This window comes from Pseudochaenichthys georgianus, chromosome 9 (assembly GCF_902827115.2).
Source record: "Pseudochaenichthys georgianus chromosome 9, fPseGeo1.2, whole genome shotgun sequence".
In the NCBI taxonomy this organism is placed as follows: Eukaryota; Metazoa; Chordata; class Actinopteri; order Perciformes; family Channichthyidae; genus Pseudochaenichthys; species Pseudochaenichthys georgianus.
In genome coordinates, this window is record NC_047511.1 from 14046934 (window position 1) to 14074627 (window position 27694).

Below are 27694 nucleotides of genomic sequence, written 5' to 3' on the forward strand. Positions count from 1 at the left end.
GTTTTATCTGAACATCAGAGCTAAATATTGTCTTACCGATGATGTTGTGTCTACAGTGGGGGCAGGTGTGATGCTGGAGCAGCCAGGGGTCCACACATTTCTTATGAAACCTGTGAGCACACGGGATAACTCGCAGCTCCTGTGGGGGGAAACACATCAAGATACAACGGTCAGACACTACCGTAATGTAATACACAAATAACAATTGTTTATCGGCACACTTTGTATCATAATGGAACATACTGTATACAAGTAAGTTAAGTATAACAATTAATAATGATACTTTACGTGTCAATTAACTCTCTGCCTAAAACACATTTAAACAATGGCGGCAATCCAACACGGTTAAGTTGTGCTTTCCTACAGTCAATGTCAAACAGATGTTAGTACAAATGTGAAGCTGATATAACCTTATATGAGTCAAGGTCACGATAGAAGAAATGTAATTTCAGGATTGATGAATTCCTGCAACTCCCAAAGTTACCAATTTGTTACAAAAACAATTCTCAGGTAAGCAACAAACGTCCACAAGGTGGCAGCAAAGCCACAGAGCTGTCAACGGGAGTGAATTGATTAACATTTTACCTCCGAGTAATCTAATTCATATTATGCCAAAAACAAAACCCTTAACGACAAGTCACACAATGGAACAAATAGTCTGTCGTCAATGTCACCACTTTCTGGAACAAAACAAACAAACGGCGAACACTGGAGGATTGATATGAAAGGAATGCAACACTTTGTATTCAGACGGAGAACTGGCATGGAGGAATTCCAGGATGACAGGAGGAGAGCTCTCACTGCCGTTAATACTTTATTCTAAGGTTGATGTGACTCATATTCGGGCCCTCTTCCACCCAGGCTTTTGTTGATTCACTGCGGCAAAAGCGCTTTGATGCCATTCAGCCTTTTATATTGCCGCTTCCTCTGTGCAAGCCTGGCGCCACGCTTTGTTGTGATTTCTTCCCCTCTTCACCGAAGAGACACAAAAGCAAACCTTACACATAAGCCAACTATGTCCCCGTCCCCCCCCCGGGCACTGGGGTTTGTCCCCACAGCGAAGATGAGCAATGCTGTTACAGTTAAGCTTAAAAGTCCAACATTGGGACACATATTCTTACACTCACTCCTTTAAAAGATGAAAGAAAGCCACATTTGGGAAAACAGGAAGCATAATCACAACCTGATGCACCCTGGGTACCGTTATCTCTCCAGGTGCTCTCAAAGACTGAACTAAACATCTGAAAAGGCGCCGGAAAGAGCGTCACGGAGGATCGCGGTCCCGAGCACATCAGGGGAACTTCCATTCTATTGTCCACATAACTGCATTATGTTTCATGTCTACAGAATATAAAGAAAAGAAAACAAGCACAGGTGGACGCCGGTGACCACACTAACACTGCCAGCAGAGTTGTTTCCCCCTCATGGTCCACTTATGCTCCAGAGTTGGGACAAACAGCCGCTCACGTACATTATCTCTGAGTTGCTAAGAGAAATTGTAATCACTTTTTGTTTAGCTTTTTAAAAAGGTTCATTGGTGTTTTTGATTGGATTTCACAATCATGGTCCCAACACATCAAATAAGGTTCACCACAGTTCACAATAAACAAGATCCTTATCAAATGTGTATGGTAAACCAGAAATTAAACAAAATACAAGTTAAATAACGCAAACAAGATGTAGTTTATGCTCATTATAAGAGTTTAATCGCAAAATATGAAACCACAAAGTATTTGGGACTTAAATAGTGTTTTGGTAACTATTTACACTAACATTTTATCTGGACTTTAAAACCAAACGTCTCAATTCTGAAACATTATTATTAATATTTCTCTCCAAGAGCCTGACAAAGCCACACTTTACCGCTTTTGACTTTTCACTAAGTTGAGGTATTATCACGGTTTTTAATGTTTAGTTGCATTAGCTACCAAAACATGTGGACGGGCTAAAAGTTCATTTCAAAATAGTATACTTATATGTGTACATATACAAAAAGAAAGGTATTAATGCGAGAGCTAGCATTGCAACCCGTATTGAAAAAAGTTGATGGCAACACCATGATAAAGTCTGTCCTCAAAGCAGATAAAGTCTCTATATGAACTCAAAGGACGCAGCATCTTTTCTTACCTCCCCATCGATGTACTTTTCTAGACAGATGGCGCAGTCGGAGGTGGAGCTGCTGCTCAGAGAATCGGAGGCTCCACAGCTGCTCTCGCGCTGGCCCTTTCCTTTGGCCTTGAACTTCCTCGTCTCCATCTTTTCCAAGGCTTGGATGGCCATTCTGTTCATGGAGCTCTGTGGTGGGGGGGGGGGGGGGGGGGTACAGGTTCAGCGAGGATTTTGAGACCCACAAACCAGGCATTTAAATGATAAAACTAACAGTGTAAAGTCCACTCAGAGAGGATGTTTCTGGGTAAAAAACCCATTACATTTCCATGCGTCAGTGTTGGCAACCGTGTTCTTCTTTGTTGATGTTCAAAGGCTCCTATTATGCACATTTTGAGGTTCATATTTGTATGTTCTACTGTGACATGTTTACATGCTTTAATATTCAAAAAGCTCTTTATTTTGTCTGTCTGAAACCAGAGCCCAGTGTTCTCTGATTGGTTAGCTGGTCGGCTCTGTTGTGATTGGTCTACTTAGCTTAAAAATGTCCGGCCCCTTAGCCTATCACGTACAATGTGTTGGAGCACTAGCCAATAGAAGCGCGAGTGTAATGTAGTGATGTCACTATGTTACAGAAGTAAACAAAGGACTACAATTAAGGCGTTTCAGGCAGGAACGGGGGGGGGGGGGGACCATTTACATACACAACAACCTATATAACACACTGCAGAGAAGACCCCCCAAAAGCACAATGTGGCCTCTTTAATGACAGCGGGTTACATGTGTCACGATTAGACGTGTTCCCCTTTGTCACATTACATCATTGTGCAATGTTTCACTGATGCTTTAGCAACGCTCTCTGGTTCTCCACTCTTTGTATCACTCATTTCTGTTGCCTTCAAAATATAACTTGGTGATTGATGAAAGTTGCCACATGCAGAACCACTTATGAGGATTAAACTAAATGATTCACATGTGCAGCAGACATTGGGACATAAAGCAGTAAACCAGAGTTATTTATGTGTGGGCTTGACTTAAAGGAAGGAACGCTCTCCAGGGCCTTTTCCTTGCTGCCTCACAACGAGATGATTGAAGTCTTTCTCAGGTCATCCTTGTAAGTTAAAGAGCAATGCACTTTGGCATGAGAGCCAGTCTCATCACAGCGTTAAGAAATATAGAACTTGAGGTAATCTGTGTGTTCAGTTTGTAATGAACTGCAGTACCCTAGAGGAGACCTTAGATAAACCCCATTGTTCCGCTTTTAACAGTCAAACTAGAGAGGACATGTCAATACTGTATTAACAATATTTACACTACAAGATGTTTAATTACATGTTCCCACTTCAGGGAGGAAAGGTTGTTGTAATGTAACAGTGCCCTCTGGTGTGAGCTGCTCTCTTAATGATCCACCAAAGGAAGTCATCGGCTGCTGTGCCACACATTATACACACACACACACACACACACACACACACACACACACACACACACACACACACACACACACACACACACACACACACACACACACACACACACACACACACACACACACACACACACACACACACACACACACACACACACACACACACACACACACACACACACACACACACACACACACACACACACACACACACACACACACACACACACACACACACACACACACACACACACACACACACACACACACACACACACACACACACACACACACACACACACAGAGAGAAGTGTCTTTACACACGTGTGCTGACGGGATTACACCGGATGCCGCTACAGTTTTTCTGCTCCGTCATGACACCTCTGTGTGTTTTGCCCCAGCGGCCCAACTTCTCATCAGCGCTAATTAAATGCTAATCCTGATTCATGCGCCCGGACAGAAGCCTCCACGGAGAGCTTTTAGTGAACCATCGAGAGGACTCAATCAAAATGGTTGCTACCGTCACCCAGCTCTGCGTGGAACAACACGGCGTTGTGTTGCGTGTCGCATCACCGTTTGTGCGACTCGAACTTGCTTTGTGATGAGTGTGTGTTCTGACACTGACCTGGCTTCTCCTTTGCTTGAGTTTGATCTTGATGAGCAGAATGAGGCACACCAGCGACACAACCACGAAGAACGCCAGGAAGATGCCCATGTCGAAATATTCTGTGGGCTGCTGTGGAGAAAAGAGGGCAAGAGAAACACATTTGTCAAATTATCTTCACACGCAGTTGTTGAAAATGGGTTATTTTGAGGATGTTTGATTAGCACTTAGTTAGTTGCTCCTTAGAGCAGACCACTAGTGATATGACTCGTTGAACATGTTATTAGGCAGATACAAATAAATAAAAAGGACTTTCTGGATGGACGATTGAATGTGCATTTAAATCATTGCCGTGTCTTTTTTTTTGTTGCCATTGTGTCAATTTAAGACTGTCGGATGTAGTCACCACTACATCTCTCAATCAAACAAGACAACTCTGCAGATTGCAGCAAAAACGCTTCAATACAAAGCTTATCGGCAGAACGGGTTTGTTTGTCAAGGATTTGTCATTTTTCAAGCAATGATCGTGATGTTCTAGTTTCTCAACTGGGAGGATTTACTTGTAAATGAAATACATGTGGGTTTTGGAATGTCGGTTGGTTGACACAAGCTAATTAAATGCTTAACTCCGTAGATTTCACTGCTGTTCGCTCAATAACAGACTGATCAATTGCCAGTTCATTTGATAATTAGATCATTATTTGACGCTTTATTTACTTGAAAAAGCAGAATTTGCATCTTTGCTTTTTGCTGAGATGAGTCCGATAACTTGCGGGGGTAAACACTTTTATTAACGACCCAGCTAAGATTAGCCAGATTGTTATTGTCATCAAAACAACTTCTTTCATTATGTCAAGTTGTTTGACCTCCAAGTGCTGGTCCTTTTATGGAATATGTCTAAGCAGACAAACAGTTGTTTGAATGGCTGATATGCGTCTCCCTCAGTGCCTCTGGGAAACGGAGAAGAAAGGCAGGCTCAGGTTTCACAGCTGGAACTTTTGATTGTCTTCACATCTTAAAAAACGTCTCTGTGCTGATTGCTGCTTGGGCCTCACAAACATGTTCACCTTTTCCTCATGTTCCTCACATGTGCCTTAGATTAGTGTCACACACATGCACGTCATCTCCACGGAGTGTGGTTTGGGGGTTCTGGCATGTGCTCTTACCCTCGGTGGTCTGTGTTGTATCCGAGCGCGGGCCACTTTCTGCTTGTTGACGATGTTCATCAATTTGACGGCGTCATTGCCCTTCACGTAAACCACGGGCCGCTTCAGAGGATCCTCTGCAACCTGGTTCAGCTGAACAGAGGGAAGAAGAAAGAACTACATCAAACACACATGTACACACTCAAGGCATTCATCTTGTCAATAATGCAATTTGTCTAGGTTCTCATCATGAGGAAAATGTCTTCAGTTGCATAAAAGGAAATTCATGATCCAGTGTTGTATATATATATATGTATATATATATATATATACACATATACTGCCCTGTTGTGATTCCTCCAACTCTATTCAACTGTAGCTCTAAATCAGCGGAGAAATAACAAAGTTCTGCTAAACAAAGTTAATTTATTATCTATTGGAAAGCTTTACCATATAACCTCCTAAGTATTGACTCGTCATGTACAGAAACAATGAAAATAAATGGAGCCGAGCTTTAAAAACAAATGGTTCATTTATTTGAAGTCACACACAAATAACCGTCCATAACAAATGAAAAGAAGAAACGGCACAGAGAATTCTGAAAATAGCTAAAAGGCCTTTAGTATTGGAATGAAAGCTGAACACGCATGAAAAACAAGATTGTGTGTCAACCATGCAAAGCCTTTTAATTATACACAGCACAGAGGGGGCCTTCAAATCTGTAGGAAGTAAACATGGCTTGATTTTCAGGGGACTTTCAGCAAAGTACTTTAGTAGCCACTGCCCGAATGCTTGTGTACGGACTCTTTTACTAACTAGCCAAAATGACCTCTAGGCTCAACACATGGAAACCGTGGTTGCAGTTTGCCAGAGGGAGCCGGGGGAAACAGTCAATGAAAAGGATGTTTTGGCTTTGGAGTCAGTTGACATCCTTCTTTTACCCCTTCTCTTTCTCCCTCCTGCTCTTCGCTCTCGTCTGCTGGTTGGAATCTGTAATTTGAAAAGCCCAAGGGAAATACCGAGGATATTCACATTTCTATTCTCCAGGGAAATACTGTATGTTCTGGTTTCAAAGGTACTTTTGATCTCTTGCTTCACTCTTGTGCGTTGCTCCCACTTTGAGAAAACAACTCCACAGAGCCTCTGACAAACAATAAACCATTTCAAAATTACAACTATAAGAAAAGCTGTTGAAAGACAGTTGAAACTCAACTTCCCCCCACAGAAAAACCCACATTATTGATTAAATCAGCCTCAAAGGAAGTATACATTGAGACAAAAAAGGAGGTCGAGTACATAACTTCATAAGGCTTTTCACCTTATTTTGTCCCAAGGATCTTAATTCCCCCTAAGCTCCTCCTCCCTGCCCCTCGGCCTTGTGGGTCCTGTCTCTGCTGATCAGGCCGCTCTGACTGGAAAAGCCTCTCGGGGGAATTTAACACAGCCGCCCAGCGCTGCCTTTCATGTGGTCTCCGCGCAATCCCTTTTATCTCTCAGCTACGCGCTTTACGACTCAGCGGCAGAGGAGAGAAAGAAGAAAAACCCTGCAAGTCCAGACCTGGTGTGGCGAGTATGAATACCACAGAAGCATTCTTGTGACAAAGGCGTTCAGAGGAACAACTTGTGAATTATATCGCTTAACAGCGAGAATAGGGAGCAATGTCTGGATGCTTGCAACAACAAATGCACTTTGTTCCTACTGTAGCCCATGTGAGCGCTCCCAAGATTTGCACAGACCCGTGGTCTCGGGGGATGAGGTCATGTTTTCTACCTGTACAATTATGAGCTCAACAGAGTGTGGTCATGGTCGAGTGAAAGCTGAACCTGGATAAACCATTTGAGGGAGATGATAGAAAGATCATTGTTTGTACACAAACCAGACAGAAGGGCAGGCCGACACGCAGCAAGGCAGTGCATGTGTTCAGTGTTGTTGAAAAGTGTGTGAAGGCCTGGGTAATTGTAGGTGTGTACGAACCTGGTCGATGGCATCCGGATTCTCCGACACATCAAAGATGACGGCGGTGGCTCCCCGCTGCACGGCTCTCTTCGCCTGCACACACAGAACAAACATGAATCATTAGGTCCATTCGACAAGAGTTCAAAGGGAAGCGCTCGGGAAGGTATGATCGCAATGTGGGGATGGTAACATTCAGCCCACTAGGGGGAGTGCTCTGCCTAAGTGTAGATCATCGGGAATGAGCGAATGAGATGGAAAACAAAGGGAAGTAAACAAGCTATTGATAACATTTGCTACAGGCACATATGGTCCATTTCTCTGAAGTCACCATGGTGTAACATCTGCATCACATTAAGCTAATAGCATGACACACACTAACAGAGTCAAATGTGATGCAAATGTGCGTGACATGGAGTTCAAGTCATATTGAGGTCTGCTGTGCGCACTCAGGAAAGTTGAATAAAGTTTTCCAACAGCAACAAAAAAGTGAGCTTCTTTCATGTGAGAGCGGGGAGAGACAGAGGTCTTTTGAAGACTTCTGCTAAAGGCAAAGGATAAGGGAAACGCTGAGATGTGCAGAAGAATCTCCATGCAGAATCCAAATTGGCTTCCCCTTGTTTGAAATATAAATACAGAAAACTTTATCTTAGCTGCTGCTGCTTCTCTCCCCTACGACTGCTTTTGATTCACGGCGCCCTATTTAGACAACGCTTTGATGTCTGCACTACACGATTTAAAATAGCGGGGCTGGGATCATATCCTGGTATTATCAAGTGCCCTTGGGTTCCTGCCAGTGCTCCTCATAACTGGAGGGAAGAGAGGTGAAGATCAAAGTGACAATGTACATTGCTGTGACTTGGCTGCCGAGTGGCTGGAAAGTGTCATCGCTGGGCCCTGACAGAGGACACAGAGAGGGGAGGGAGGGGGTTTACTGGTATGTGCGGGGGAGGCGCAATGGCTTTTTTCATAACATGTTGATCTCTGAGGTAACATGACTCAACTATGAGCATGTTTTCTACATCTTTTGCCACGGTGTACACAGACAAGACTCCTACTATAGGTGTCGGTCCACCATTAGCTGCCAGATCAGCTTCACTGCTCCTCTAGTGTTTACATGAAGGCAGCGCGGAGATAACGCGTCAGTCCAAAATGTGTCGGCTCACAATGTTTTAATGGGTTCTGGTGACAGAGAAAGCCACAGCAAGTTACTCTACCTATTGTTCACATTGTCAGACAGCCACATGTCCGTCATTACCTTTCATTACGTTTTTGTTTCTGGCTTTCATTTTGCTGATAGATGTTGGATCTGTACAATTGCCACCTACCGCCCTGTGATTGGAAAGTGACAGGTCGTTTTGACTGATCAACTTCAAATACGTAATTAAATATAAGAACAGGAAATCCACCATGTCTGTCCAAAAAGTTGTAATTCTGATCCTGTGTGACTTTGTCATAATATCGCACATGCCTCATGTTCTGGCTAAAGATGTGTTTTTGTGAAGTGAACGCAAGTGACTGCAAATCAGTTTATTCTCGATTCCAAGTGGATTTTCACGGCAAATATTATATAATTTGTTTCCTCAAGGCATTCCTGCAATATGGCTTTGTAGAGAACAGTACAGATTAATGGACATGGAGGAACAACCAGAATACATAAAGCCTCCAGCTGTACTCATCACAGAGGCATAACCTTAACTCAATTGATTTGAATGATGTATCAGTCATATTTTAAAGACTGTCATAGAACGTGATGTATTAAATAATCCCGTTTCTTTTTACCATTTACCTGCAGTTTGGGTAAATATGATTCTGCCCCTTTTTCAGCTGTGTTAGTACCTTTCCAGCTGTTTGAAACGTATCAAAGTGCTCATTTCCTAAACGTGTGCAGCTGAGGAAGTGTGATATGATCAAGATGTGTAACTGTACATTTCATTTTTCCTTTTGATGGGTTGCAACATCGTTTCCATACTCCATTTGTGTATTATGAGTCCTTAGAAAGATGTTATTTATGAAATATTCCTGTCCAAGAAGTAGCATGATGAGCTAGTTATCCATAGCAACAAATAGCCCCAGAGGTGTTTGCTGTCTCCAGAATCAACAACTGTCAATAATGATTCTAAATATAGAATATGTTCAATTTGGTTCAACGAGCAACACACGTGCGTGGGGGTTCATCACTTCAGGTACTTTTGGTGGGACTACTTCTTCATGGACAAGTCGCAGCAGGAGGAAAAAAAGAAGCCAAGTAACAAAAGGCCTTTGATATCAGGGGTGGCATGTGTACCACAACTTTAAAATCAGCTTCAGGGAAATGTAAACACTTCATGACTCTGAAGTATGTGTGCGCTACGTTTCAATTAGAGTCCCCCTCGGTTTAATCCACATACAAGATGTTTATAAATGTGACTTTCATAGCTCATTAAAGACTAATTAACCCTGCGAACGGATTCAATCTTTCCCAGCAGTGTATGAAAGCCTTGTCAAACAGCGAAACATTAAAACAGTGTTGAGCTATAAACACAAACTCTTCCAACTTTCGTCCTGCCTCCTTTACATAAACTAACATCGCTCTTTTCTTTCGTCTTTCACTTGTTCTTCTACTCGGAAAGTTCAAAAGCAACAGGAGCGAATATGTCGCTCGGCTTTTCCCTCTCACGCAGTTTTTCTCTCAGCTCCACACTGCCAGGCTCCAGCCCCCATTTAATTCAGCACACGTCTGCTCCTTTGATGTTAGCTCTCCCAGTAAATAATTAATAGCTCTTGGTAAGACGCTTCAAGAAGAAAGAGATCTCCCTCCGAAAGAATCTCCACTCGGGGCAGGCCTGCGCTGCAGTGCGGGGACTTGCCTGACGACAACACAAATGCCCCCACAGGCAAACGGGTTCTCTTAAAGCACGACACATCTCCTTCCCACCTCCAAGCAAAGCGACAACCCTGGACACCAAAGGCAGGGAATTGCTTTGTGATCGGTAATGTACATTCTTCAGACTTTGTGATGCTGCTGAAAAGTGAACAGTCAGGTCAAACTGTTTACTTCACCGACTCAAACTGGCTGCAGAATGTCAAATGGCAGATTCCTGTATACTAGGTAAAAAGGTTAAGACAAGTCCATCCTCTGCAGCAAACTTAAAAAAAACAAAGATCAATAAGACGCTAAAGACTTTTATTCACACCAGTTTCATTTAGATTTGACAGGGGTTTCAAGAGAGTCGTAGATTACATACGAGGCGCAGCTTTTGATCTTTTAAGGGATCCGATATTACAAGCTGTGGTGTAATGTAACTAAGTACTCTACTTTAGATAAAAACGGAGGTACTTGTACTTTACTTGAGTATTTTCACATAACTTTATACTTTTACTGCACTACATTTTGTGGGCAAATGTACAAATAGTTTGGAACTACCAAACTTTATACAAAGTAATTCAAACTAGCTCTGCCTCCACCAGCTACTACAGTATATGTATTTGTTCAAATGCATCAATCAGATGATGTTATGTATCATATATCCCTCACTGCAGCCATGTCACTGCAACGAGGGATATGGTGAATGCTTTTTTACTTGTTGAGAGCATTAATTAATATAATTGAATTATAATGATGTACTCAAAGCGTAGTCACCACCATCTGTTGTAATTGATTAGTAGAAAAAAAAAGTAAATTGTTCAGCCAAGTACTAGGAATCGAACTTTATTAAACATCCCCCTTAAAAGAAATTGAAGGTGCAATCTCCCAGAAGTAAGAGGGAAATCGAAGTACGACGAAGGCAAGAGCCATTGACCTTCTCCTCACATCCTACAATAATTGCTCATAAATAAACTGAACTCTCCACCTGAACTGCATGCTCTGGGCTGGGCGTGTGGGGTTCCCAGATACTTTACAAGACTGCTTGCTAAACACACTTCCTGCTGGCTCCGAGGCACGAGAATTAGGAGTACAATCTTCCCTGGGTGAAGGAAAAGCCACAGCAGAAAGTACTGAGAACCCAGTCTAGACACTAGGAAAATGAAAGCTATGTTTAGCATCCCTGCCAGCTTGTAAGATCCGAGGGAGAGGAATTCTCACTCGACTGGAAAGAGACTTTCTCTCAGTGCGGCGCTCACTCCATCGTGGCTGGAGGATTCTCATATTACCACTTCAGCGCACCTCTCCATACGCAGGGGACACGGGAGGTTATCTGCAGACGGGTGCACCTGGAGTACACCTGCAACATCTGCCTCTCACATAGTTCCTCCATCACATCACTTTTTACTACTTTCTTCTTCTCTGATTCCCTCCTTCCTCATCCTCCTCCTCCTCCTCCTCTTCATGCTTTCCTTTCCCTCTCTCTCTTGCTCTGCACTGCTATAATTAAGGCAATTAAGTCTTCAGAAGACTCTGCACTGCTATTATGCTGTAATTTCATGTTGCCTCCTGGCTTTACGGTTTATTAAAAGATAAAGGCATATTTTTCTCCCATGGATTTTCTTATTATGTGGTCGCCCTTTTTTCTTCTTCTCTCCTTCCTCACTCGCTCTGAGTGCAGGCATGTGTGCCAAGACATTATTGACATTCAACTAAAATAAAATCAAGTTCTCAACGTGGCTGTGCGTCATCTGATTGGAAGCTCGTGCATCCCGGGGAAGTTTGAAGCGACTGTAGCCGACAAATTGTACTTTTCGCACATGAAGTCAACGGTGTTATCTTGACATTTTCATCAACGGGATTTAGTCATTTCACGAAGCACATTACTCATCATCCTCCTGGTATCCCACCGTTTGATGTTAACACTTGGCTGACAGACTGGTAATCTGTCATAACATTTTACTCTGTTTACAGATACTTAATCGTATTGGCTCTGTTAGTTATAATCAACTGGTTTCACACCCTCGCCCTGCTGGAGCTGCTACCTGCTGTGTCACGAAAACCTGCACAATTCTTGTTCCCACATAAACACCGTCCTGAAACCATTTACAATGTGAACTGAAAGAACCGTGTTGAGCATAATCCTTCCAATAACTTCTTCATGATTCCCCTTCCACTCGTATTAAAGGTTTTGACCAGCAGCCAAGAAATGTCACTCCTGAATGGCAGATTAAAAGGCGGCGAAAATAAATAAAGAAACTCTTTGGTCAGTGTTTTCTCTCTTCACCTTCCCAAACGTTTGAACTTTGCCATATTCCTGTTTAATATTCATTTAAAGGCTTTTAAGCCGCCGGCTGGAATATTTAACACAAGTCCCAGGACGTCTGAGGCACCGTTTCTCGAGCTGCATAAAACATGTTTACGAAGCACATAAAAAAAATCCACTTTTGTGTCGCACCGGCAGAGGAGAGAGGCTGCCAAGCCTCCTCGAGATCCTCTCTGTGTCGGCCGCTTTCATATAAACGGACAGTTTACCGAACGTAAACACACAGGGGAAAGAATCACTTGAAGCTCTCAGTGAGCTCAGGGACCGCCATTAATATCAAACGGCAGATAAGAGGCGAGGTCAGGAAGGGAACGCAGAACTCTTCAGAGAGTGTTGAGTTCAGTTTGAGACGTGTTCAATGAGACGAAGATTTTAAGGTTGAAGCTGGATCAACTGATTTCCAAGAGAGTGCTTCTGAAAAAGTAACATTTTCTTCACCAGTTAGTCGCTAACCTGTCTGTTTGCCGTTTGGTGCCAGTAGGTAGTGAACAATTTCAAACTAGTGTTTTCCAAATTCATATTTAACCACATGAATGCCTCACGCAACACACCTTGCCACCTGTCTTGGCATCATGTGGTGAAAAAGGTGCAGCAAGTGTGAGCCACACTTTAACGTCAGAAAGGTAATTGAATCATCAGATACAAACTGCGCCTGCTATACTGCATACAGGACTGTGTATACAAATACTTGTTTAAGTTGGCATTACAGGATAAATAATCTTGTTCATGTATTGTTTGATTCAAATCCAAATGTTGCTAATGTTATGCTTTTCATGCTAATGGTTGCTTCGATATCTCAGGTATTGAAAGTACATTTCTATCAGTAGTAGTTCAAAGACAGACCTATAGGTTGGGCTTGGGCATCTTGTCTCATAATGGAGGGGTTTGTGGGTAAACTGCACCCCAGAGAGGGGAAATGAGATAGAGAGATTTGGGGCGGATGAAATGACCTCACTATCAGACAAAGACAGGGCCCGCCCCAGGTACACTGACCCCTGACCCGGCTCTGTGCTGTACATCATGTACATGACCAGCCAGCATGCACAAATGCACACTGACACAGGAAGTAATGACTAGCTGTGCCACTGTGTTGCCATCCCTGAAAGAAAAAAATCAGTTCCCATGGGTGAAGTATCTTCTTTCCACTGCCTTAAATCCCCAAATGGGACACAGAGATGTGAGACAAACAGAAAAAGAAGAGCTTGCTCCACTTTGAAACCATTTGCTTTCAGATAGAGGCCATTTTCTGGAATGGTGTGAGAAGCCTTTTTTAAAAAAGGTGGACATGTCAGCTATGGGGGGAAGGAACTCTAGGGTACAAAAGCAACACATCAGAAGAGGTTTCCTACAATGATGCTTCTACCGTCATCTAGCTCCGAGTGGATATGTCTTTAAAAGCTCGAAAATATTTCTGACAAACCAGTGAGCACCACCGACCCCCTCCACTGCCAACTCTGTCTCTGCCTCAGCGCACAATGTGGGGTGGCCATTCACCCACTATTGCATAACCAGAATTATACAAGAGAACTGTGCTATGAAAATGTGTGTGTGTGTGTGTGTGTGTGTGTGTGTGTGTGTGTGTGTGTGTGTGTGTGTGTGTGTGTGTGTGTGTGTGTGTGTGTGTGTGTGTGTGTGTGTGTGTGTGTGTGTGTGTGTGTGTGTGTGTGTGTGTGTGTGTGTGTGTGTGTGAGGGGGCACCTCTGAGGGGGCCTGCCAGTGGACCTTGGCAAAAGGCCGGCCCCATTAAAGAGTGGAGAGAGTGAGGTGTACTGGGGAGCTATCCCTTGTTATGAGAGCCATATATTATATATAGACTCTCCTTCATACTCCTGTATATTCATATTTATTGAAAATGTCCTTAAATCCAAGTTGTTAAACCTTTAACTCCAGGTCAAGATCATACTATTCTTTACTTATTCTTTGGTGAGATTGCTCCTGATTTAAGTTACATTGTAGCCATTGTGTTTCCTTTACAAGCGGCGCCTCGGAGCTGTGGTGTCTTTTGTTCAATCGTATTGAGAGAAATGCAAAACACATTGAGTTCATCCTCTTAAAAAACACATATGTAGTGTATTATAATGATTTATTGCTAAATATGTTGAAATGGCCTGAGGCTACTGAATCCTTAAACAGAGCTGATAGTGGAAGTGGCTTAGAAGTCAGCCATCCTGCTTCCTCTTATCTCTTTGGAGAATTGCATAAGAACGGTACAGATCGGGCATGGAAAATGGAGGCAGGTTGTGACTAAATGTATGAGCTGGTGTACAAAAGAGCATTTCATTTATCCTGCAATCTGGTAGGTGTTATAAGATGTCAGAGCAACATGAGTTTACAACGAGATTAAATCAGATAATTCACTTTAGTCTTTGATTGATGTATATATAAAGGAAACTTGAGCATATTCCAGAAGCTTGTTAAAGCAAGAATGTACTACTCTTGGAGGACCATGAACACATTAAAACCTTTTCTGGGACAACAAAACCAAACTTTCCCGGCCAAAATCAGGGCAACGAAACGAAGAGATATTTCGGAAACATTTAAACACTTCTCATGATGTGGCAATGAAGAAAGATTTCTCAGGAAACATTGTGGTTTGTATTCAAATAAGACTGTTTTACAACTGTAATCGAGTTGTGGGTTCAATGTGTCTATCCTATCCTTTCCAGGGCACAACTTCTGATGATAAAATGAAATGCCCCGTGAAGATACGATAAATAAAACATGAGTGATGAGGCTCATGTGCGGGACTCAAAGTTCTTGTGTAATTTAATTTTTTTTATTTTTCTAAATATACATGCTTGTTGTGAGCCACATGCAGCATTTCCTGTCTCTCCCCAGTTTGATGTCTTGTGGCGTCAGACGTGCACTCTTACACAAACACAGATGCAGACGTATTGACTCAGACCGCCGCTAATCAAGGAGCCTTTGATTTCTTTCTGCTCTCGCTGCCCACTGCTCTGCCCTGCCGAGACCAAACACTGGGGCCGGAGGAATGGACAACCGCTAATTAAATTTCCTCTACGTTCCTCTCCATCCCTCCCATGTTGTTTTTCTTACTGGTTTTAGGCTCTGGCCCTTTGTGATTCACAGGAAAATAAACATGCTTTCCGGCTAGGGACAAAAATAACACTTTTTTAAGTGCTTCTTCTCCACCTAGTGTCTATACTAGGGTTTGGACGGGAAGTTTTGGTTAAAAAATGATAAGCGATAACCATGATGTGTCTGTTGTGATTAGACCTACTGTGAGGCAAAAAGTCTTTCATGTTTCTCTGGGAATTGCATTCAAAGGAAAGCACATAAGACATACTAATGCATGCATGTGTGATTAGTGATGTACAGGGTAAGACATTTTAAAATATATTTTTTTCTTCTCAGGTCTTAAAAGGATAACCTGAATTAAAAGTGCTGAAAAATCTGAATTACCATAGTTTTCATTAGATGATAACTGCCATGCAAAGAGAGACATTGAATACATTTGGAGAAAGTAAAGATAAGCGTAACACTAGATGTATACCTGCTGCAAGTCTCCTGGCACATAATAGAGCAAGTGCTTTTCAACCTTTAAAGATAGTTTAAGATAGCCTTAAATGAAAACAATAGATCAAATTGGTTTAAAAGATGTAAGGCAGTTTGAGGGAGCTTTAAACAAAGGTTGTCTTCTTGTAAAATTAAGCAATAGCTCACGACAGGCTCCCGACATGCTCATTATATCACAGCTAAGGGGGTTGTGGACCCTCCGCTTCGCGTCGGGCCGAACCACGCCCCTTAGCTGTGATATAATGAGCATATATCACGGCCTGAATTGAGCTATTGCTTTTATAAAACGGTTACCAAGTGTGGCAATATGAAAGAAAAATACACACTCTAATTTAAATAGTTTTATTAGTAAATAATGAAAATAAAATAGTCCCTCCATTGCCTTCTGCACGAAACATTGCTATGCAACAACACTAACAGCTAGCGAACATATTAGACAGAGAGCGTTGATCCATTATTTGGCTATTTATTTACATTCATTTGTATGTTGCCGTTTATTGTGCAGCCACTGAAAAACTGTCCAGCATCAGTAGAATGGCTTACGTGGTTACTTGTTGAGGTTGTTCTAGGCTGTTGCTTGGCGTGGTGAGAATATTGCTCCACTTTCTCCGGTCCCCGAGATTTGGCTTCCAGTAGCTCTAGAGAGAGCTTTCGCACCTGTGGCCACTAACGGTCATCATTTCTCTGCTTTGTTTCAAGACCCGCATCAGAAAGCTTTTGAATGGTGGTACGTTTCCAGTTGGTCTACCTGCTCTTCACGTAGCTCTGCATGTCGTCGTTTAGGTGCTTTTTTTTTCTGGAGATAGGCACTGCTCAATCCACTCCTCCATAGTAAGACCCCCCGGAGGTCGAAGTTAATCTTAAATGTTTCCATCTTATGCTTTGTAAGTTTGTTTCATAACGGAAGAAATGTAAATATATTAGTCAAATCAAGCAATCTGATTGGTCGATAGTGTTTTTGCGGACCTCTTTGATTACAGATTTGAAAACATCGTTGCTTGCTTTAAAAGTAGCTCAATTCATGATGTCAGACCTTGGAAAGTATCTAGATATCCCTGCCCTTATGCCAAAGGAACTGCACACTGAATATGTTTTGCCGTTTGATGTCTATGTCTGGACCGCTGCGTAAAAAGGAGGGTTTCTGCCCCGTTACTTCTCCGCTGCTTTCTTGTTCCAGTTTGAATTGCTTTTCAGCCCAACTGTATACTGTTTTTCTCAGACGCGGAGGGATACTGACTTGTTCTGAAAAGTAACTTACAATTCTACCCGTGGTATTCTTTCACACACACATACGGGTTTTGGGCCGAGGGCGACACCGTACTTCCGGTATCCGCCATTTCACGCGAGGTGCAAGCAGAATATCATAGTCTATTGCCTTAATCAATATAGTCAACTCTAAAATACCACATATATGCATTGGCATGATAATATTATTGTGACAAGTGGGGTATTCACCTGGTGTTTCCAGAAGATAGACGTAAATGCTGCCAAAATCGACCGAAGGCCACTTTCGAGAGTCGTTTTTCCATACATCTGCAGGCAGTCTGTAAGGGCAATCGGACAACCCACACAGCTCTAGTTTACGCTGGTAACGACCTAGAGCACACCCCTTAAGTCCAGAGATGTAATCCAAAGACATGCAGCGATTTCTTCGGTCGTTAATTCAGAAAAAAAACCTAGTGCGCTCTGCCTGGCTACGTTAGCAAGCTGTTTATATTAGCACCTCCAGGATATTAGCACCTCCAGGAAAATGGCGTATTTATATATATATATATATATGGCGCACGTTGCATTGTGGGTAGCTCGTGACGTCACTGTGTGTGAAAGAATACGCTCAGTATATCACGGCTAAGAACCAATCAGATTGCTTGATTTGACTTGTCCGTTTTATAATATACAGTATTTACTGATAAGATTAAACATGGAGTTTCTCCTTTTTCATCTGTGTCTTTAATGTCACTGACTGCAGCAGCTTCAGCCCTCCATCTGTTTCCTCACACGATGCATTAAGGCGCGTCACGTAACGCTCAGAGCCCGACATACAATTACCATAGTAACGAGCATAAATTGAAAGTGTAAAAATATGCTTCAAGTAGCGCATGTGAACAGCTTGCCCAAAACGCAAGCCGTTAGAAAACCTTTCTATATAGCTTTGATTAAAATAAGCAGATATTTTCTGCTTTCAAACTCCAACACAGCTTCACCTGCTATTGACCACTGATATGATTGACAGCTGCCATGACTGACAGATAGCTACATGGATGTTGATTAACATTACTATACATTCAGACACTTCAACCACAAAGTGTAACCCTGACTAAGGTTTAACTGTCATGTCTGAGTCTTATGTTAACTACTACAACGTTAAACGGCTACATAGCAGTATTTGTGGTTCAATGTAATCAGGATGTTAAGGTGTGAACATGCACTCTAGTCCAAATGTAGTTTATCTGAGGCATCTCTTTAAGCAGACACTTATCTCCTTCCCTTAATTTGTTTTTTTCTCTAATCTCTCTCTGCCTTGAAGCTGCTTGAGGAGACCATGTCCCTGCTTGTATGAAAGAGAAGTCTCTCTCTCTCTCTCTCTCTCTCTCTCTGTTTTATGCTATTAGGTGCTAATGTAGCATGTGTCTGGTAAACGTACTTTCTTACTCTTTAATGTTCCAACTTGAAGTCAACAGCCTAATGCTACCTCAAGTGACATCACTCCCCCTTATAATCACATATGACAATGCTTCTCACATTTTCAAAACACAAGTCTAAAGGAGTCAGGAGATGGTTGACAGAAAAGCAGAAGAAAAAAGATACCATCTTTCTTCTTTTCAAGATCAGGCATATTTGTCCTGGCTTTTAGTTCTCATGACTAGATTTTACTTTTGTACTACAGGCCTCTTTAAAATATTCATCAACACTGCATGACGGTCTTCGTAGGTTGAGCTGGCAACAAGTATGGTTCAACAAAAATGGTGAACTGTCAGCTGAGTTCATCTCTTCAACGATCACAGCAAGTACCTTTTCTCTTTGCTGTGTCCCAATAAAGATAACAGCAGGGCAGGAAATAACTGTAGCTGTAAATTTAAATCATTCATCTACTCCTTATAACACCTCATTGTTTTCTTATCTCAACCAGTCATCTCTCTATTACAGTATCTCTGTCACCAGAAATCATACACCAACTAGCAGACCACCAACTACCCCTAATCTGAAAGCCAGTTACTTTGCAATTTAGGAGTGAGAAAACAAAAAACAACATTATAATGCAAGTAATTCAAAGACTTATGAAGTAACACTCCTACTGACATCCACCTGTCAAAGAAACATGCAATTTGTGTTGTTTGGTCTCGAATAAACTATGATAATGTTTTGCCAGGGGCACCACACACACACACACACACACACACACACACACACACACACACACACACACACACACACACACACACACACACACACACACACACACACACACCACACACACACACACACACACACACACACACACACACACACACACACACACACACACACACACACACACACACACACACACACACACACACACACACACACACACACACACACACACACACACACACACACACACACACACACACACACACACACACACACACACACACACACACACACACACACACACACACACACACACACACACCTTCCCAGTCTCCTTGCGCTGGGCACAAATCTTCCTCCCTGGCGGCACATAAAGAAAGTTCAAACCACAACGCAGGATGACATTTTCACCCCCGCTAACCCTCCAGTGGAGGAATCATCTGTAGTGGGACGAGGCATCAGATTAGCCGCGCGGGGAGCATGGGGCTTCAGTTTCCAGCTTCCGTGCCAGGCCGTGGGCCCGAGCCTTAAAGACAACATGGCCCTGACACACACAGCGGGCTGCGGGACACCAGGATTCTCATGCACACAAGCATATTCCCCCACAAAGCAACAGGCTTAGACAGAGATGAAGAGAGAAAAGACGGGGCTTTGGTTGACGTGGGTGGACGTCTGGTCCTATCTTTTTTTAAGATCTACTTTTTCCACGGCACATGTTTTGATCCCAACTTCTCTAGTGCAGTTTGACAGACGGGAGAGCTTTAGTTTTGGCTTGTGTATGAATTCCAAATAACAATTGTGGTTGAAATTAAACGCATGGGTGTGGTAAAATAAAAATAAAAGAAACATCTCTCACTTTCCTCTCCTCTCTTCTTCTCCCCTTTTTCTGTATTTACTTCACTCACCCTCACTGTCTCTCCTTCCATCTCTCCCTCATTTTAAGTCCCCAGGGCTCCTTTCTTCTCTCTTTAAATAGGGGCCTGAGCTGTGAAGTCTAATAATGGTCATTTGGCCTCCCATTGAAAGCTGGGTAATTCGGCCCAGGGACGGCTCACTTTGAGCCACATGACACAAGGAGCTTCCCAGTGACCATGGAAACGAGCGCAGTGGGATCCTGGGTCCCTTCAAGCGCCGTGAAACGTGGTGAAGCAGTGATTTAGGAGAGGGACTTTTTGGCGGGGGGAGTTGAGGTTTGGGATTGAAGTATAGGAAGGTGGGTGAGGGTTCCAACACAGACTGAGAGAGGGGGTGGAGAAAGGGAGAGAGAGAGGCCTGATCCTGGTCAAACCTCTCCCGACACCCCGCCAAGATAATATCAGCAAGTTGAGGCGTACACAAACATGAAAGGAGAGCCCAAGAGGCAGGCCCCCCCGAGTGCTCCATGCTTCATAAGCCCCCCCCCTCCACATTTTCTTTTCTTTCTCCCTGCTGCTCCTCCGCTTCTTTTTGGTTTTCTCTTTCCCTCCCTCTGGGCTGTGGTGTTTGAAGGCATTTGTTCAGGGTGTTTGGAGCAGGTGGAAAGGAAGCTAAAGAGTTAGCTTCTGCTTTTTACCCTATACACACAGCTAGACTGCTCTTTGCTTAGGTGGGGTTTTGTATTGCTTATATTTCATTTTTTTCTTGATTTGTGGCACCAAGGAACTTGTGAATACCTGTGATATGAGGGCAGATCTCATCAAACCTTTTTTATTCGAGATTGTGGGAAACGGTATTTCGATCGCTCTGTCTGTACACACAAACTGAAAGATTGACAATAAAGTTGACTTTGACTTGAATGCTCCCTTAAAAGGCCCGGACACACCAAGCTGACACCAAAGAACTGACACAGACGGACCCCCAACTGTTGCGTCGCCTTGCGTCTCTGCATTTTGGCCATGTGTCGCACTGGAACACACCGCAAAGACTTCAGCCGACGGCCAAGTTGCACGTACGAACTTCGCATGCGTGAGTGGCAATAACTCTCCTTACCAGCAGGTGGCGGTAGTGTATATTTGTCACTCAAAAGAGGCAACAACCGGAAGACAGACTGCGTGATACATCGAGAGAAGAAGAACAGACTGCGTGATATAAACAAACAACGAATAGCGTGTGCGTTCCATTTTCACTCTACAGCGAGAAGCTCATGGGGCTTTCCCGAACCTGTGTCGAGAGCTGGAGTTCAATGATATCTCAGATTTGCCTTCTTAATAGTTTGTTTGGGTCCCTCACTTCCGTTTCGCTTCTCATGCACTGATTCGCTAGCTGAACAGCCAATCAGAGTGATTTATTTTGCTGACTGCCAACATGTTGAATCGGTGGGTTTTCGGCCGAAAAGACACGACGGTGCGGGACACACCAATCTGAGTAGGGCGTGTCGATGCTCATCGTCGGCCTGACGCTCATCGTCGGCCTGACGCCCATCGACGGCCAAAATCGGCTTGGTGTGTCCGGGCCTTAATAAAGAAAAAGGGGGAAAATGTTTTTTGTAAAACCTGTGTATGTCACAAAACGCAGACCAAAGGATCACATTCTTTTAGTAAGGGATGAAATGGAGTAAAAGTGAAATGGAGAACGTTTATATCTGACTCCAGAACTGCTAACTGCAGTATTAGACTATCATTATGCACATTACAATGCTGAATATGTTAGTCGCAGTGATTTGAACAACCCAAAATTGACTTTTTTCACTCAACTGAAAGGCCTTGCATTTTTAGCACAGGCATAGGGGGATAATTGTCTTATCAATATCCTGTATCTTTGTGCTCGACAATGAAAATATGTCTTTAAAAACTCTCTGGGAAAAGAACAAGACATTTCTGTATTGAACAAAAGCAGCCGTTAAGAATCAATCATCTTTGTGGCTTGACTGCAATTTAACAAAACACATCGGAGACTGCAGAGTGTAAAAACTACAGCAATTTTATTTCTGTTATCATGGCTCTTTGCTCGACTAAAGTCTTTGCAGAGAGTGAAGGAGAAAAGCATGAAAAAGTGAGAAGAGAGCGGTGAGCAATACGGTGAGTCATTCTGCAGTCAGCATCACAACACAAGCTGATCTGTGTTATAGTTCTTCTTATCCAGACTGAAAAACAGTTGAGCTAATGCACAACAACAAATACAACCACTGATCACACAATCAAGATGCCCATGAATGCCAACATGCTGTATCAGAAGAGGTATGAAAACCATGCCAAAATGCAGCCAGTTCAATCCAACATTGAAGCTTCTTTACAACAAGTCCTGCGGCTTAACACCTAAGTGGCATTGCTGTGGCCTCGGGACGACCTCGAGCACACACCTGAGTGTGTAGGACAGCTAACCTGGCCGCAGGCTTGGAGCCAGTCGCCCGCAATATCACACTCCTCTGTCTGTTGCCAGTTCTTTCTTTTAATGTAGGTCTCTCTCTTCTTCAGACGCATGCACACTTTCTATATCCCTGTCAACCTATCAGACACACACAAACAAACAAACACACATACTACACTACACCCTCCCTGCAGCTCTGGCTGAGATGCCAGACACGGTTAGAGTCCAAAAGCCACTTAGCACTAAGACGCAGCAGCTGTTTGCTCTGGTCTGCTGTCCCATAGTGCCAACTTGAGGGCCACGGTAGAAAAGGACACACTCCTCTGCCATCTCGCATTGTTCCATGGCAACTGCGGTTTTAGGATTATGTATTTATGCGAGTCAAAGAAAGACGATACACTTGTTATGGTTTTGGGCCTCTGGCTAACACTTGAAAGTAGCAAGCTTTATTTCTGCGAGGACATGTCAATAAAGATGGTGAAAAACGTTCTTGGTGCTCAAGTTATTTTGAAGTGCCAGTTGCGCTCCGCTGCGATGAGATGTTGTCTTTGGCTGGTGTTTCAGGTGGAACTGATCGTGGTTCAGAGACGAGCTGGTCAAGCGCAGCGCCAGGCCACACACAACAAGCACATACCAGGGAGGTTTACATGCTATGCCAGCCAAGAGGCTTGCTTTACACAAGCTGCGAGGCTGTGTGGGAGGATGGGTTGCATTTTTCTGCTATGTGCGTACACAACAAAAAAAGTTGTACCAAGCAAGACACAAATCCCAGCCACCCACTTACCAAACCAGACACATTTGCTTTCGTCATCTGCCTGAGAAGCCAAACCCACCCCCCCAACTATCTTCCTTCCCTTTGTCCTCTTAACTCCCTCTCCTCTTTCTGTCCACCACGCTACTTCTCTGCCTTTCGTCCTGCGGTTGCCCAGGTCTAGTCATAAGAGCCAGAGAAGGATGAAAGGGAAAAAGCCGGCATGCTAAGGCCCCGCAAGGCCATTGGACTGACACTGCATGACTTGAAAGAAGAGATATCTCCCTGGCACATTGTCAAAGACCCTGGCCGGCCTGGGCCTACCCATGAAAGCCTGTGGCATGATTTCATGTTCCAGAGTGGCTGCCAAAAATCGCAGTGAGTGTAAGACTGTGTAAAGAAGAAGGGAAGGAGGCCAGTTCTGAGAAAGTCAGGCAGCAGGGAGGAAGTGACCACCAGAAATATGTGATTGACTAAAAGGAAGAAAAAAAGGGAGACTTCATAAGCTGAAACTTTGGGAAATAAACGTCTAACATCAAGGCACCTTGCAGTGGCATCCTCATGTGACACCATGAGTCAGACAAAGTCTCAAACACAGTTAGCTACAGTAGGAACTAATATGCTCATGGTGTTGGGGGAAGGGCTTCTGCTGTGGCACAGACAAGTCAGGGTTTTACAGCCCTGCAGGTCTCACAGGAACTAGACAGGAAGTGCAGGAAAAAACTGTGTACATATATGTAACACACCAGCACTTTGGTGAGGTTTGCACATGGACTTCAGAGGCCGGCATTACCGACCTCTTTTCCTCCTTTTCCTCCACTGCTAATATTTGCTGATTTCAGAGCATCTCTAAGAAGCAGTTTGAGCAGTTTGAACTCCTTTCGTCCCTAAGCTGACTAATTTAGTAAGGCATATATCACATTCATAATGGATTGACATAAATGACGTTAAAAGGAATGTCCTGTGTGGAATTCCTTTAAATGTAACCATAAAGATTTGAAATAAAATACTATAGAAGCATACATTTATACCTGCATTAAATGCTGGGTGCTGAGCTTTATGGCGCCATAATATAATAGTTAAAAAGTTAGAGGAGAATCTGAAGGAACTTTGACATCAATTCTACACTGAATCTTCTTAATGTGAAAAGTCGACTTCTTTTGACATGGAGAGCTTGTCTCTTTTTGTCCAACAACAATTCTTCAATCATGTTTTGCTCTAAAAGCCATCTTTGCATTTTAGAATTGGACAATTTATGTTAACGGTAAGCACTTTATAATAGAGAAGGGAATGCCCGTTGCTACATGTTGACCAGCTCTCAGGCACAGCTGGGTGCCTTGTGTTCCCAGACAATTTATATTTAGACATGAATTGGCATAAACAACATTTTACTCTTCTACAAATCCATTTGGTCCGTTCAATAGGATCCTGTAATTGAATGGAATCTAAATTGACCAGACAAGACCCCGACACTGTTGGTGGCAAAGTGGCAGCAAAGTGGAGTGGGATCTTGGGTTCAGTCTGGGGCCAGTTGGGTAGGGCGGAAGGGGGGCGTGGGCTTCCGAGCATGAGGCCAGACCAGGCGGGTGAGTGTGTAAGAGTGGGCATAGTATCCGGACATGGGCTGGGCATGGTGGCTTGGCTGGCTGGGCAGAGTATGCAGACTGGCAGGGGGTAAACACTGCACTGTCTGGTCTGGCAAAAGCAATGGTGCCAACGCAAAGCACCCAGCTGTGTTCGGGCCCCAGGGCGAGGGTCTGTCAAGATGTAACAATGGGTTTCCCCTCCTCTAATTAAAGTTCTGGCTGAATAAACGGAGGAAACAGAGTGGTATAGAGGTTAGGGAGGTTGGCTGAAGGCCAAAGGGTCAAGGTTCCTGATATCCTCACTACAGAGTCCTTTAGCAAAACATCAACCCTAGAAAGTATAAAAATGGCCAGCTCATTAGCGCTGCGCTTTGACTGTTTCCAACTAGCGGATGGTGTGGGTTTCTGGTATCTGGTGTCCTCGTGGGTCTGTTGGCTAAGGCACATGCCAAGTAGTGATAGGAATTGAGATTTTATCGATACCAATACCATCTGTCCAATTCTTTACCTTATCGATTCATGATCAATATTCTGTGTGGAAAGAAAGTAAGCCAGTTTAGAATGTCTGCCTAATATCATTTATACATGAACATAAATGATAATAATGTAACAGATATTACAAGTTGCGCGGTTGTCACTATGCTTTAAAACGGTCCTCCTCTCTGCCATGACCATTTTCTGTTGCAAGTTTCAATCAGAGTTGATGCAGAGTTCCCATTAGGATGCATGTCAGAAAAACACCGGCATCAATAAGAGAACTTGATAACCAGAGAGGCATCCGAGTTCAAAGGATTGGGCATCTTGGGAACATTCTCGATTCCCGAGCCTCATTAATCTGAACCGATCACATATCAAAAGATCCAACTCATCTGCAAGCTATGCGACTGGCGTTCTTCTTCCTGGTGCCTTGAATACCCACAATTCCAAAAGTACTTAATGCGACTTTGCATAAATCATATCTGCCTCTAGAGCAACAAAAGCTTAATATTGTTTGTTTTCTAAATATCCATTAGAACTCCCAAAAGACCTATAAACAAAGTTTGCGGTGGAGTTCTTCTTTAAAAATGTTACCAATAAAAATCGGATTGAACCCATGTTGGTCCTAACCTCCAGGCATATTGTTCCCATGACAATTAGAGTAGAGGTAAGCAGTAAAGTCTACGTTTAACCAGTTATAGTTCCCTTGGTTTCTCTCTGGAACTGTAAACTGCTCCTTAAACATTGATGCATCCCCTCATTGAAGAACATACTTGTGAGTTAAGCCACCCATGACAATGAGAAATGCTTAGCTACAGTTGAAGAGGAGTTTGAGTGCTGAGCATTAGGTACGTTTTCAGGACTCTGCATAAGTATGCATCAGCTAGGTAGCAGCAACCATCCCCAAGGAAAGTACACCATTAGCATGTCTATACGGCACGAGGGCTCCTTAAATTACGAATGGCTGCTCTCTTTCTGTCACTGGGCATGGACAAGATAAATGAGACTATAGCCAACCCCCCCTCATGCTCTTGGGAATGTTGGTACATTCCATTAAGAGGAACACTTAATTAAAGCATGATAAAATACCACTCGGAGACTCCAGAGGGGTCTGGGAGAACTGGAAAAGGGAGGGAGGAATCGGGATAGGGGGGCAGCGAGAGACAAGGGAGGGATTCACTTCCACCCTCATTTCCCAGCAATAGAAAGATAGACACAAAATAAAAAACTAAATGTTCAAAGCCCCAACTGACGGGAATACTTTACCTGCTGCTCTTAGATCTCTTGCATCATTGGGTATGTTTAAACATGCATTGTCATCTCACTTTCAACTGGTCTGTACTTGTTATTAATGAAACTGATATTGATGAAACTGATTTGCTCGACTGTCTCAAATTGTAACGATTGTATGCATTGCTTGAATTGTACTTAACAGACTGTATGTGGTTTGTCTTGTGTGTCATGTTTTGCATTTTGTCTTTTTGTTTATGTATGTCTGTACGTTGTTGCTGTTGAAAACGAGATGGTGCATCTCAAGGGGTTTATCCCAATGAATACAAATGTCTATATACAGGCGAATAGTAAACCAATTATTAAGTAGTACTCATGTGCAAATTGGCTATACATTGAATGTATACTCCAATTATGAGACACCTTTACATTTTCTATGAATACAGCGGTATTCTACATTTTAAATCACAGCATTAATACCATCAATACGGTCTATACTTAAGCAATTCATCACATTAAAGTGTCAAAATGACTAACTGCAGTATGTTTATAACAAAACAAATATGTGTTTTCATTGCATTGCATGACCCAACACCTCCAGTGGCACCATATTCATCATGCTGCATGTACATTGTATACTTGTCCATGTGTATGCAATGTGTGCTTTAGAGTGCGGTGCCTGTCCTGTTGTGAGAATATTTTTCCACTGTACTTTTAGTGGAAAATTCCTTCATGAAAATAGATGGCAAATAAAACCAGTTCTTTACCTTTCCCAGTACGGTGAGACAACTGGGGTCCAGCTCTGGTTGCTCCAGCTTCACCACTCCGACCCAGCCATACTCATATAGGTCCTCCTCATCATTATTATTACATAGTCCCAAAGGATGCATCTGAAAGAAGAAAGAAGTTGAAGATAAGTATTCATATCAAAACAGTACAGTGGATGCAATGACTGGCTAAAGGTTTTAAAAAGACATCACATTGAAACAGAGCATTTTGTGTCTCGGGATACTTAATGCAGAGAAACAAAAAAGTAGCATGTGCAGGGTTTAAAGAGAACATGAA

The 27694-nt window shown here is 43.0% G+C and overlaps 1 protein-coding gene across 2 annotated transcripts in view; it reads right to left on the reverse strand.

The window, feature by feature from the left end:
• znrf3 (zinc and ring finger 3) overlaps positions 1-27694 on the reverse strand; it is a 71158-nt gene that overhangs the window by 3625 nt on the left and 39839 nt on the right. Inside the window, exons 2-7 of one of the 2 annotated variants that reach the window (XM_034091044.2) lie at positions 27397-27519; positions 7260-7334; positions 5306-5437; positions 4161-4268; positions 2128-2295; positions 37-139 (exon numbers count right to left, since the gene is read on the reverse strand). In XM_034091044.2, coding sequence (XP_033946935.1) covers positions 37-139; positions 2128-2295; positions 4161-4268; positions 5306-5437; positions 7260-7334; positions 27397-27519 — 709 coding nt within the window. Of the gene's footprint in view, positions 1-36; positions 140-2127; positions 2296-4160; positions 4272-5305; positions 5438-7259; positions 7335-27396; positions 27520-27694 lie in introns of both variants that reach the window. The other variant, XM_034091043.2, reaches the window with a different exon arrangement.